This window comes from Leucoraja erinacea, chromosome 1 (assembly GCF_028641065.1).
Source record: "Leucoraja erinacea ecotype New England chromosome 1, Leri_hhj_1, whole genome shotgun sequence".
NCBI classification, from domain to species: Eukaryota; Metazoa; Chordata; class Chondrichthyes; order Rajiformes; family Rajidae; genus Leucoraja; species Leucoraja erinaceus.
Genome location: NC_073377.1, coordinates 74,664,137 through 74,678,220, shown reverse-complemented (window position 1 = coordinate 74,678,220; position 14,084 = coordinate 74,664,137). Strand labels below are relative to the sequence as shown.

Here is a 14,084-nt window from a genome sequence, read left to right as displayed (position 1 = left end):
GGTCCTGAACCAAAATGGTCTTCGGCGATTCTGCCTGACCCCCTGAGTTAGTCCAGCAATTTGTGTGCTACTCTGTACTGTTGGGTTTGAACATTGAGTAACAGGCTGTATCATCTCTGTGATCCTTTTTGCCTTGGCGATGAACATGATTGTCAAGTCTGCTGAGCCAGAGTGCCGGGGCCCTCGGACCAAGTCAGGAATACGCCAACCACCAATCAGAGCCTTCATGGACGACCTGACTGTCACCATTAAGTCAGTGCCGGGAAGCAGGTGGATCCTGCAGGGGTTGGAGAAACTGATTGGATGGGCAAGGATGAGGTTTAAGCCAGGAAAATCAAGGTCACTGGAGCTGAAGAAGGACAAAGTCATGGACAGGTTCCGCTTCAGCATCGAAGGGACACCAATCCCAACTGTCTCCGAAAAGGCAGTGAAGAGTCTTGGCAAGGTGTTTAACAGCAGCCTGAAGGATACAGCATCTGTCCAGGCAACCTGTCAGGAGCTGGAGAGCTGGTTGAGAGCAGTGGACCGGTCGGGGCTTCCCGGCAAGTTCAAGGCATGGATTTACCAGCATGGTATCCTGCCAAGGATACTCTGGCCACTGCTTGTCTACGAAGTCCCAATATCCATTGTAAAGAGATTGGAGAGGAAAGTCAGCAGCTTTCTCAGGTGGTGGCTGGTACTGCCCGGAAGCCTTAGCAGCATCGCCCTTTACGGAAATAACACCAAGCTCCAGCTGCCCCTGAAGTCCCTGGAGGAGGAGTTCAAGGTGACTCGGGCCAGAGAGGTGATGCTGTACAGGGACTCCAGCGACCCCATGGTGGCTCAAGCAGGGGTGGAGGTGAAAACTGGGAGGAAGTGGAGAGCCGGCGAAGCCGTGCTGCAAGCAGAGTCCCGGATACGCCATAGAGTCCTGGTGAGAGCAGGCCTGGGAATCTTCCCATCTCCCCAGTTTAACAAGGCCAAGGGGAAGGAGAGGCGCAGGCTGGTCCAGGAAGAAGTGAGGGCAGTGGTAGAGGAGTAGAGGTGTACCAGAGCAGTTGGATTGAGGCAGCAGGGGGCCTGGACAAGGTGGGAGCAGGCCATGGACTGAAAAGTCACATGGACTGAGCTCTGGCAGGCTGAACCACAGCGTCAAGTTCCTGGTCCAGGCAGTGTATGATGTCCTGCCCAGCCCATCGAACCTCTTCATCTGGGGCAAAGCGGAATCTCCAGATTGCCCGCAATGCTCAGGCAAGGGAACGTTGGAACACATCCTGAGCTTTTGCCCAAAGTCTCTTGGGCAGGGCCGGTACACATGGCGTCACGACCAGGTTCTTAAACCCATTGCAGAAGCCATCAGCATGGGAATCAGCAGCTGCAGACGAGAACGCCCCACCACCCAGATGATCACCTTCATGAAGGCCGGAGTACAGCTGCCAAGGACCACAGCAGCCAGGAATCAGTCAGGAATCCTGGCGACTGCGCAGGACTGGCAGCTTTCCGTAGACCTGATGAAACAGCTGAAGTTTTGTAAAGAAGTGCCATCAACACACTGTGTCTTTACTTCACTTTATTCATACTGTACCATACATTACTGCACTAGCTGTACGTGGTCTGTCACGGGAACTAGAGAGAAATCAGTGGGTGGGGAGGTTGTAATTATACTTGTGATATGGGGAGTGGTTAGTAGTGGTGAGGTCACTATGTTAAAGGTACATGCACATTTCATCTACATCCTTCCCCTTAGAAACCAAAGGCAACTAGGTAGTGACAGGGCGACCACGTCACATGCGCTATGAGCAGTTACGCAAAGTCGCCATTATGGACAGGCGGCTTGACAACGCGTCCCGACCGGGTTCGCAACTCGCCATCTCCCCTCCCTGCAGGAAGAAAAGGAGCAGGTGCAGGTGACCGAACCAGAACGAGGGACCCGGGAGGGGATGGAGAAGACGGAGAAGAAGGAGGGGACACGGGCAGGCGAGGGAGGGTGAGACAGGGGAGAAGTCGGCTGATAGAGCTGAGAAGGCAGGGACCGAGGCATGCGAGGAGCGGCGGAAGGGGCGAAAGACTGCAGTGGCAGAGCAAAAGGGTCCGCGGGCGGACGTGGTGCCTCGTCGACAAGCCGCAGGTGCTGTCGTGATCAGCGGTAAACGGTGCCGTCATGGTCGACCAGATAGGACCGAGGCGAACCTGCGGAGCCGACGACGGTGGCGAGCCTGGAGTGACCGGAGGGGGACTGCATTCGGACAACTTGACCGGGGAAGAGACTCGGGAGAGGACGGCAGGACTTATCGTGGGAGCGCTTCTGGATTTCGTGCTTAAGGGCAATGCGCTCCTGGACAGCAGCGGGCTTGAGGACGGAGGGCACGAGGGAGTGCTGGGCCACCGGGATCTGGGGGCCTCATGGTGCGAGACATGAATCGCTGCGCAGGGGAGCCCATGGCAGGGTCGCGGGAGATGTTGCGAAGGTTAAGGAGGGCAAGGTAAAAGTCAGAGCGAGACAAACGACAATGTTCCAGCAAGTCTTTGGCACTGCGGACTGCGCGCTCTGCCAGGCCGTTGCTCTGAGGGTACTCCGGGCTACTGGTGTAGTGCGAAACCCCGAAACTCGGCGCTCGTGAACTGGCTGCCATTGTCCGACTGCAGACTGGCCAGGGAGCCGAAGGTAGCGAAGTGGCGGCGCAGCTTCCCGATAACGGCCGAAGAGGTGAGGGAGTGCAGCTGGTCAACCTCGAACCAGCTGGAGTAAGAGTCGACAAGGACCAGGAAGTTTTTGCCACGCCACTCGAAAATGTCAGTGGCAACCGCCATCCAGGGCAGTACGGGAGCAGGCTGCTGCAGTAGCGGCTGCCGTTGCTGGTGGGGAGCGAGACTGTTGCAGATGGAGCAGGCGGAGACCCTCTCCCGGATGTACTGAGCCATACCGGGCCAGTAGAACTGGCTCTGAGCGTGAGACAAAGTGGCCTCGGCCCCAGGATGACCGCGGTGGGCGGCCTGAAAATAGTGGTCGTGCAGCGCAGCAGGTACAACCATCTTGTGTCCCTTCACAACCACGCCGTCGTGCAGCACGAGCTCATCCCGGACCAGGAAGTAGGGCATGGCACCTGCTAGCAAAGCGGAGCGACGGTCCGGCCAGCCCTGCTGGATGCTCCAATTGGAGGTGTGGGTTTGAATCCCACTTCTGACACCATGTAAAGAAGTGCCATCAACACACTGTGTCTTTACTTCACTTTATTCATACTGTAACATACATTACTGCACTAGCTGTACGTGGTCTGTCACGGGAACTAGAGAGAGATCAGTGGGTGGGGAGGTTGTAATTATACTTGTGATATGGGGAGTGGTTAGTAGTGGTGAGGTCACTATGTTAAAGGTACATCCACATATCGTCTACAAGTACAGCACATTGCCACGACCACCCTGAGGCCAGATATCCTCCTGGTCTTAGAGGCGACCAAAAACATTGTCTTGTTGGAACTGACAGTGCTGTGGGAGGACCGTCTGGAGGAGGCCCACGAGAGGAAGATGGCCAAGTATGAAGAGCTGGTCATAGACTGCCATAAGCAGGACTGGAAGGCAAGGTGTATGCCCATCGAAGTTGGCTGCAGAGGTTTTGCAGGGCAATCGCTCTACAAAGCCTTGAATGCACTGGGCATCAACGGAGTGGCAAGGAGAAGGGCCATCAAGAACACCACAGAGGCAGCGGAGAAGGCATCAAGATGGCTCTGGATCAGGAGAGGAGGTCCATGGGGAGGAACGAATGCCACCTGAACACAAGTCGTGGTCTGATCAACCACGGCTGGGTCGCCTGGGTGAGGGTGTCTGATGTTGAAAGACCCGAAACACCCAATGACCCTAGGTTACATCACTGATGATGTGTTCAGGAGCATCTATCGATGTATTTGTATCAATCTGAAATGAATTATTTTTTTATGGTTTCAGCATGGGCTAAGATTGACACCCAACAATAACACCCAAACATCCACTTGGCTTAAAATTGTCTTAATATTCTAACTTTGCAATGAGTTCTCAATAGAAATTGGACGCAGTGTTGAAATATTGATTGATATTCTCTTCAGTTCATGAAGGCAGTATCATTATATTGAAAATAACAACTAGATGTCAAAAGAGGAACTGATTTCAACTTGAGTTTCTGGATTTCCTATTTCCTCATTTTGGTTGATGAAGTCAGTGCTCTACAAAGTGATTTGTTCTGAGCCGCTTGCCTTCAGCTGCTAGTCAAAGCCAGATGTTTGTTTCGATTTGTATCAGATGAACGGATGGCTATAATTGGGCAGAGCCAAATGTGGAAAATCACAGTTCATGGGGATATGATCATCATAAAAAAACATCACGTTTGCAGTATCTAATGTGAACTGTGAAAGCCTCCCTTTTGAAAGGATAAAATACATCATGTAGAGGGAACCGAGCATCTTGATTTGGAAGGGGGCAACCAGAGGTTGTGGTCAATGTAGAAATTGATGACATAAAAAAGAACAAGTTTAAGGCAAAGATAAACAAAAAGTGCTGGAGTAACTCAGTGGGTCAGGCAGCATCTCTGGAGTAAAGGGATAGGTGATGTTTCGAGTTGGGACATTGCACCCTTCTGAGATTAATTTATTTGCAGCGTAGGAGGGTGAGCGGCGATGTTAGAGGTGTACAGGATCATGGGAAGTATGAATAAAGTGAACACTCACTCTTTCTCAGGGTAGAGGTTTCTAAAACCAGAGGGCATAGGAATGAGGGGTGAATTTTGAGAGATCTCAAGGGCAGCTTTCCCACTCGGTGGGTGGTCTATTTCTGGAAAGAGCTGCTAGAGGTAGCTCTATGTGGACATTGTTTCAATTTCTAAAAGTCATTTGGACAGATAAATGGATCGGAAAAGTTTAGAAGGCAATGGACCAAATGTAGGCAAGTGGGTATAGTCAAGTATGCCAATTTAGTTAGGAGGGATGAGGAGGGCCAAAGGGCCTGTTTCTATGCAATACAACTTCATGACTCTTAATTCTTCTGGTTTAGCCCAAATTGGGGAATCCAGTCAGCAGGTGTTTGGCAAATAATTCTCCTAGCATTTTTTATGAAACCTTCATCACTTTGATGATTGCGAGTACAGTAAATCTGGCATGCAGGACTACAGATTTCCCACCATGTTTGATGTTATTCACCTTTTTAAAAACTTTACACCGAGTGATAATCATTTTCAGTGACCCCAGTAAGTTTAGAGGGAGAGTTGTCACACAATTCTGAGTTGCCTGACCTGGTCAGAGCCTATCCTATTTAGTATGATTGCAATGTAACATAACATGATGATGAAGAGTTGGTGTAAATCAGTTATTGTCTCCACAAGGACACAAGGCTCTCTCCCATTGGACAATTCCAATTGTCACAGAGCATTTATGAGGAAAGGATCTAGGTTTATCCCTCATTTTGGAATGAATAGCATAAATAAATTTAAGAAGTTGTTGGATATGTATCTAAAGGTTACATTATATGGAGTTATGATAGGTTTAGATTTTTAAAAAGTGGGAGAAGATTTGAATGAAGTATAAATACTGGCATGGAATTAATGGATTAAATGCCCCTTTTCTGTGCTATGCATAGCACATTGCCAAGTAAGTATTTCTAAATGCATCGGATTAGTTTTCTTCAGATAAAAGTTAAGTTCCTTTTAATAGAACACATATACTTACTCTCTCCTTTCTTTCCAGTGACCCAGAAAAGTTGAAGGAGGAGCTCAATGACTTGGTCAATGCATTAGTGGAATACTTCTTCCAGCCAGAGAAAAACGGCTTGACATCTCAATCCAACTGAAATAATTTCTAAAAGATATACTTGTCACTGTCAGTTTTAACAAAACACTGTTGCCTGCCTCTGCAGTATTGAAGTTTAAGTAGTTTAATATTTGACAATGTAACTAACATCCTACAGGAGAATGTATGTCTCACTTTTGTACCTACGACAATGTACATTTATGCCGGAGATATGCGGGGACTGATTTCCCTCTGCACCTGCCTTTTTCATAGCTGAGAACTTATGAGCAGCTCGCAAACCTAGCTGTGAGGGAAAGAGTTGAAGGGAGAACAGAAGAGAAAAAACCACCACTCTGCGGTATGATCACATTTTGAATATGACCAGTTTCTGATTAGTGTCCTGATCAGTTTCCCTATTAGTTCATTACACTGGATTAATTAAACAAGGCAATGGATGCAATAATCTCTTTTGGATAGCATAGAAATTAAACAATTTTGATGGCTATTGTATACATATATAATCACTATTGTAAATGCTATTAGATCCTATCCGTATTGTAATGAGAGGCATCAAAGGCACAACACTGATTCAAAAAAAAACAATTACTAAAAGTGGAGGGAGACATGAAACTAATTCTGCCATTCATAGGTATTAATATATCCGAATGCGTCAGATTTTCATTTGGATATAACGGGAACTCATTCATATGTAGGGGTGTCACATATTGGGTGTTTGTAACCTTGGGATTTGGTTTGATTTCAGGCAGGTATGAAAGAACTTCTGTAGCCAAACTTTGGGACCATTATTTTTGCTTTCTTGCACTTCAGTAATGCCTAATGCATTTTATGCTATTCTGGGTTGTATGTATTAATTTGAGCATAATTAGTATGAATATATAATGGGAATATCTTTATTGTGTTAACGAAGTGTGGTGAAACTGGGACCATTTATACTGTGGCTGATAACATTCGTTATGATATCTATTTGAGTTTTTGCATTGGGTCTGTGTTGCTAAAATAAGCATTTGTCTATACAAATTATTTTGAAGAGGTATTTTAAAAAAGGAGTGATATTGGTCTTCCACATCAGAAATGTGGGAAAACTAGTCAAAAAAGATGAGCAGTTTTCAACAATAAACCTTTTCATTACTACTTGATATTTCAAAAGTTGCAATTTGAAATGTAGGTCACGTGATTTGTGAGGTTACTCAGAATTTAATGGACTAATTAAACACCTCGGCTGAATTGGATGCAGTATGTCTTTGACTGGAGCTTAATTTAACAGATGAATGCATTCAAAATATGACAAAGAATTCCATTGCTTGCCGATCAAAATACTTTGGGCATATTACAGTATATTTAGCTCTTGTTGCCTTATGGTCAAGTTTCACTCCTTAGAACCTTACATATAATGGGAGTCTTGTTTTAACAATTTGTGTTGGTGCTGTTATGAGTTGCAGCTTTACTTCGGGACTTAAAGGCACAAACTGTCGTGTTCATTTGACCAAAATAGAACATTTTTGTATAATTATAGAATAACTATAGACATTGATTTGCATACAAGTGTTCATGTTCAGTGAAAACCCTTTGTTTCCAGGTATGTTGTTTACCTTTCGAAGAAATTGGAAATCAGAATATTATCAAATCCGCTGCAATTTTTAGCATTACTTATCTAGCAGGCTGTCATACATGTAACTGGACAAATGCAATAGAGATCTTAATAAATTATCAGCAGATTAATAAACATTTACACATAATTAACATGCTAAGAAATGTGGGATTATAACATTAAGCTCTGCTGCGGTGCTGTCTTTGACTTTGACATTTGTCAGGATGTGACAAGATGTTCTTCGAAAATGTAATCTGCAGTGAACATTAAAAGATGCAAAACAAACATAGTTGTGCCCTATTTTCCTTGTGAACATGAGCTAAGACAATCCATTATATTGTGGAAAAAACATGTTAAAAGGCTGCTCGGGGAGTTAGTCATCTTGTTTGCCATGTTGCGAAGAGTGCAGCGGGCAGCAGTAATCTGACATAGTAGGGTGTTGACTGTCATCGGCAGAGAATCGCAGACCTATTTTGGCTTTGCTTACAGCAGTGTAATCCCTTATCACAGAAAAACAGTTGGGATCTACAGCTTCAAGTAGCGGTAGATTACTATGAGTAGCGGTGTCATGTCAGATGGGCACGCATCTTCAGAGTCTTCTAAACAGATGGTCTCCTAAAGAGAACAGCGCTGGCTATAAAGATTGCTTCACTGCCTGATACTCAATGAAGTCTCAGGGAGGGATGGGAACTTCAGCAAATGCTGAAGAAGCCCATACTGCAGAACAGGCCAGGTCTTGATTCACAGCAGCATATTGCCACGGTGGTATGTAACACCTGCTTGACATGGACTAATGTCATTGCTGTAAGCTCGGCCATGTCAGTGCACATTGTGCATGAGAACTATGCTACTTTTTTCTAAAGTGCATTGTGTGTGTGGTGATTTTAACTGCTGTACAATCATTTAGAAAGCTGCTGTAAGACCAATGACAACCCAAAACGTCGAAATAACCAAGTATTCATTTAATAAACGCTTAATGTTCTGCAATTAGAACATGTTTTTGGAAACTCCTGAATTTATTTTCGCCCATAAAGCCTGAATTTATGGTAAAATAGTTTCTTCGTCCATTCTCTCCACTGTCAGATGATGTAGCTCGCTGTTGGCTTATGTCATCGTCCAACATGTTGAAAAAACTAATATGACGAGTTTTATTTTTCAAAACAATCTTCATTTTGGACTTTGATTTGTCAACACATTGGAAACTATAAATTATCCCGTTGATTTTCATTTAATATATTTGGACATATTTATATTCTGCAATAAGCCTGCCATCGTGACACTATTGCGCAATTAATTGACCATTTTAAGACATCAGTCTCCAGAAGGGTCCCAACCCAAAAGCTCGTCTGTCCAGTTCCCTCTACAGATGCCTCCTGGCCTGCTAAGTTCCTCCAGTTTTTGTTTTGAGCGTAGCTTGATTTATTCATGTACTAATTTAATGTCTAAAGCGTTGAAAAGCACGCGAGTTCAGCGTGCTAATCCTAGAAGCTGAAGAGAAAGCAACACTTTTTATGTTTCTTCTTCCCATCATCCAGCAACCAAATACACTCCATCCAGGGAAGCAGCTTGTACTTTAGTGTGTTGCTCACAATTTGGATTCAGTGACCGCCTTGTAGAATATCTCCATTCCGTCCCCGAATTTCCTGTCGCGGTCGTGTTAATTCTCCATCTCCGTTCCCTTCAACCTTTTTGAGGTTGTCTTTTTTTTTGTCGTCATGAACGTTGACTCACAGTGACTGTTCTTTGTGTGTGTGTGTGTCAGAGTGCGCAGTGGTTGCAAAGACTGGTCGGATTTCGGATGATGAGGGTTTGTTGAAAAGGAAACACTATGTGCCAGGTGAGTCAGTGCCTGTTGTGAGGAAGTCTGCAGTGCTGCCAGGCATCGTGAATTGAGGATGAAGAACAGATCACTCGCGGTCAACTACTTTCTCCAAAGCTACAGTGTTCCCAGCTGTGTAAGGTTTCAAATGTAACCGCTATGTGTGGCGACGAAGTTTGCAGGTCCTGCCCAGGTTACGGACACCCTATTTATGTAGAGTCCGTACATATGAAAGCACAGCATGGATTTGCCACTGGGCTGCTGGCATCTTCTGCCGCCTGGGAACAAGGTTTCCGGGGAGGACCTATAATAAGTTGTATCCTGGTAACATGTTTGGGGTTTTTTCGGGGGGGGGGGGGGGGGACGAGAGAGTGTTCCCAGTCACTTGGCTTTTGCTAGTTGTACTGGCCAAGGGTAAATGAGGTATATCCCTATGGTCATCTTGGCTAATTTATGCCAACTCCTGCCAAAGATTTCTGCAGCCTTGTGAACCATATTTTGTAGGTCCAGTAAAAAGTACCTTTGTCTGAAGAAGGGTCTTGACCCAAAATGTCACCTATCCATGTTCAGCAGGGATGCTGTCTGATCCTTTGAGTTACGCCAACACTTTGTGCCCTTCTTGGTATTAATTAGCATGTGTGGTTCCTTGTTTCTACAAAATAAGCTTTATGTTGCAGTGATCCAGCCCACGTGGGTGATATCGCAGCTGGTTGGCTGTCAGGTACAAGGAGTGAATGTTATAGGTGATGGATGACAATTCTTAATTTTTAATGAGTGTTCACCGATCATTAGGTAATTTCCCTCACTTTTTGGTTTGACCCCAATCTTGGTCGAATGATGTCTTGGTGTCACACTCATCTAACCACGAATCAAACTTGTATATTCATCTTTGGAACAGGACTGCAATTGTATTTGGTGTCAAGTGATCCAAATTAATGTGAGGCACTAAATGCATAAGTGTCAGTTGACATGGTGACATTGGTGTCGGGATCACATTAATAGACAGGTAATCTAGAGGCTTGGCATAACAATCCAAAAGATGTAATTGAAATACCAACATGGCAACTCTGGTTTAGTAACTCAGTGAATAATTTGGAATTTCATGAGGAAAAAAAACAAATTAATGGTAATAACAACCACTGGTTTGTTGTAAAAATCCAGTCGACTGCTCTTCAGGTCAGCCTCCCCCTGTCTGGCCCATACATGTCTTCAGATGTATGGTGATGTGGTTGACTTACAATCACCACTGAAATGTCCAAGCATGGCAGGGACATTCAGAGATAGGGCATTGCCATTAATACCCATATCCTGGGATATGAATAAATTAAAGAGAATGACATATCCCATAACCTAATGATTAAATCATGTGGATAATCAGATTTGACCTGCTTTGGGCCCGGTGACAGCCTACGTCAGGGTGGAAGTGTGGACAAATTGGTGGCTAGCACCAACTATATTAGTGAGGTACTATCTCCCATGTACAAAACCATGATGACTATTCCTAATTAATTCCAGTCTTTCCATATGCATGACGTATATCTTATCACTCATAATCCTGTCCAGTAACTTGCTTATCGCAGATTGTAAGCTTACTGGTCTATAGTTCCTAGGTTTTTCTTTGCAACCCTACTTAGATAAAGGCACAATATTAGCCATCTTCCAGTCTTCTGGCACCTCGCACATCTCAATAATTGGTATATTTTAGCAAGGAATACTGCTATTTCTTCTCTTGCTCTGCCACAAGTGTCCAGGAAAATATCTGATCAAGTCTGGAAGATTTATCTACCCTCGTATGTTTAAGGATATTCAGCCTCAACTATAAAACAGGCTCCTCCTGATATCACCATTAACTTTCCCAAATTTCTTGGTCTTGTCTTACTCTGTGGTAATAACAGAAGAGATATTCAGAGAACCTAGTCCATTCACACACAGATTACCACTTTGGTCTCTGAGGGACCCAATTGATTCTCTAGTTACCCCTTATATGTTAATATACTAATACAATCTGTTGAATCTTATCATTTTGCTGTCCTGAATTCCATCTTAAATATGCTTCTCAGTCCCTGGCATTCATTCAGGGGTACACTTGATCCCAGCCGCTGAAACCTGACCCATCCTCCTTTCTTTAGACCAGAACCTCAATATCACTTGTCATCCAGGCTTTCTTACTCCCACTTGCTTTGCCCTTCAATTCAAGAAGAACATACATGGCTTGAACTCTTTCTATTACAATTATAAAATAATCCCACTTTACAAACGTCCATTTGCTTACAAGCAACCTTCTCCAATGAACTTTTACAAGTTCCTGTCTAATACCATTAAAGTTGGACTTGTCCCCATTTTAACTTGAAGACCAGCCCTGTCCTTATTCATAACTATTTTAAAGCTAATATAACTGTGGCCACTGGTTGCAAAAGCCTTGCCCACTTACACCTCACTCACTTGCCCTTCCAATTCCTTAACAGTAGGTTAAGCTTTGCCTTCTCACCTGTAGGGGCCTCTAGGCAATAGCCCGAGGAAACTTTGCTGAACACATTTGAGACATTCCACCCCATCTAAGCCCTTGGCACTATGACAGACCCAGTCTAGATTTGAAAGTTAAAATCCCCTACTATGACAACCCTATTAGTCATGCAGCTGTCTGCAGTCTCCAAGTGTATTTGTTTCTCTAATCCTATTGACTATTGGGGAGGGTTGTATCATATTGTTTTTTATTGTTATTATGTGTGAAATGTTTTAAGTTTCATGTGCGATGCTCCGGTATTCCCTGGGAAACGTCTTCTCATTTTGCACTGTGTAACTGTTGCTTTGCAAGATGACAATAAAGGTTGATTTAATCTGATTTGATACAGTCCCAACAAAGTGATCATCCCCTTTTTATTTCTCAGCTCGGTTCCTGGTGATTTATGCACTTTTGTGTGCATTTAAAGCCTCTTTTTGGCAATTCATATATGGCCCAAGACATTTACAACTCAATTCCTTAGCTTCCATGATCTTTGGCATTGTAAAATCTAATGAAAAGTTAATTAAAAATCTCACCCGATCCTGTGCATTCTTTCACTGATACTGCCTTATTGTTCATACTGCTACCCCGTATATATCTGTTTTTCCACTTTTTGCAGATTATGGGGGTACCTATAATATAGTCCTTTCGAAGTGTTCATCTCCTTCCTGGTTCTAAGTTCTACACTGTTAAGTCCTCCCTCCTCAAAAAGACTAGCCTTCCTCCACCCCCTATTCCCCCTCGCCCCCCCCCCCCCCCCCCCCCCCGTATCATGCCCGTAACATTTGTGTCCTGAAACATTGATCTCGCAGTCCTGGAGGGAGTGTTGCCATTTTTGTCGAGGGAGGACAGGACATAACAGTGCTTAGAGATGATATTCATGGGGGATTGTCCATTGAGGCTATTTGGGATGAACATAGAAACAAGAAGGGGTGATCACTTTGATGTGACTGTATCTCTCCCCCCACCCAGTGAGCACGAATTAGAGCAGATGTGTAGGAAGGTCGCAGATATCCTGTAATATTGAGCTGCCTTAATACTGAGCTCTCATCCATTTTCTATAACATACCGGTACCCTAAGCAAATCCACATCCTGAATTTGACTGCCTTACTTATTAAACCTCTTGTATTGAAATGAATGCAGTTTGAAGAAAGGTCTCAACCCGGAACGTCACTCAATCCTTCTCTACAGCGATGTTGCCTGTCCCGCTGAGTTACTCCAGCTTTTTGTGTCTATCTGTAGTCTAAACCATTGGTCCTGTCTCTCACTTTGCTGTTCTCCTGCCTGTCCTGTCCTGTCCACTAAATTTGCTTTATTTGATTTCAATACCTGCCCCCCAATTTCTCTTCTGCCTCATTTATGCATGGGACCCTCTGCCTCAAGAGTAGCGCTAGCAAATCTCCGTCCCACTATATATGTTCCCCTCCAGTATAGATGTGATCGTGAGGGGGAGGGGGATAGATTGAGGAGTTAAGTCACAGGGAGACTGTCACATCGGCACTCAGAAACGATCTTCACCAGGTGACATGACAGTGGAAGAAAATTTTGGTTATAGTGAACACAACTCCATAAGTTTTTAGATTATTTAAAACGGGGAGAAGGCTGGACCTTGCGGGGAGGAACTGCATTGTGCTGCTGCCCGGCTTGCTGAGTCTTTCCAGTGACATACAGAAAGTACAGCAGCCGGACCACCAAAGGAAATGCCGCTGAACGTTTCAACCCCGGGGTGAGACACTGGGCGGTGACGCCTCCCCGGCGCTGAGTTTCCCGTGGTCCACTTGCAAGGTGAGCTGCAGCTGCAGCACGATGTGGGCGGATGTGGAGCGGAGCCTCAGTGAGCCCGGGCTGGCTGCGATGGCCGTGGAGGCGGAGGCGGCGGCGGGGGCAGCGCAGCGCCGGGGGGAGCCGGCATCCCGCTGAGCCGGCGGGAGGCAGCAAGAGAGGATGAACAGGAAGAGTGGCGGCGGCGGCGACGGCGACGGCGACGGCGGGCTGAGCCCCGGCGAGGCCGGCTCCAAGTGTCATCGCTTCAGCCTGCAGCTGGTGGGCTCGGTGGCGGTGCACCGCCTCACCACGGCGCCCATGCTGCCCTGGCTGGTGGCCGAGGTGCGGCGACAGAGCGGCCGCGGGGCTGGCAGCCGTAGGGTGGCCTTGCAGGTGAGCCCGGGCTGGCTACGCTGCGCCGAGCACGGTTCCCATACACCCGTCTTCATACACCGGGCACAGCAAGTCCACTGGCCGCGGCAGTACCGCGCCGAACCCAACTACTTCATCTACCTGAACAGCACCAGGACTGCCGACCCCAGTCTTTGCTTCGTCTTCAGAGCGTCCGATCACACACTGGTAAGTTTCCTGCCCGCTTTGTTTTACATTCCACCATCCTATTCCCTGCTTATCGGAAATAACGGGACCATAAAAAATAT

The 14,084-nt window shown here is 45.8% G+C and overlaps 2 protein-coding genes across 8 annotated transcripts in view; both read left to right on the top strand.

Annotated features, from left to right (window-relative positions):
- pgm2 (phosphoglucomutase 2) overlaps positions 1 to 7,623 on the top strand; it is a 66,196-nt gene extending 58,573 nt beyond the window's left edge. For all 3 annotated transcript variants that reach the window (XM_055637717.1, XM_055637733.1, XM_055637725.1), the window contains one exon: positions 5,688 to 7,623. In XM_055637717.1, coding sequence (XP_055493692.1) covers positions 5,688 to 5,790 — 103 coding nt within the window. In that variant the 3' untranslated portion in view covers positions 5,791 to 7,623. The remainder of the gene's footprint in view (positions 1 to 5,687) is intronic.
- Positions 7,624 to 13,432: 5,809 nt separating this feature from the next.
- The window catches only part of tbc1d1 (TBC1 (tre-2/USP6, BUB2, cdc16) domain family, member 1), a 253,815-nt gene continuing 253,163 nt past the window's right edge, over positions 13,433 to 14,084 (top strand). For 2 of the 5 annotated variants that reach the window (XM_055637685.1, XM_055637669.1), the window contains exon 1: positions 13,433 to 14,004. In XM_055637685.1, the coding sequence (XP_055493660.1) occupies positions 13,606 to 14,004 (399 nt within the window). In that variant the 5' untranslated portion in view covers positions 13,433 to 13,605. The remainder of the gene's footprint in view (positions 14,005 to 14,084) is intronic. The other 3 variants (XM_055637677.1, XM_055637691.1, XM_055637698.1) reach the window with 3 other exon arrangements.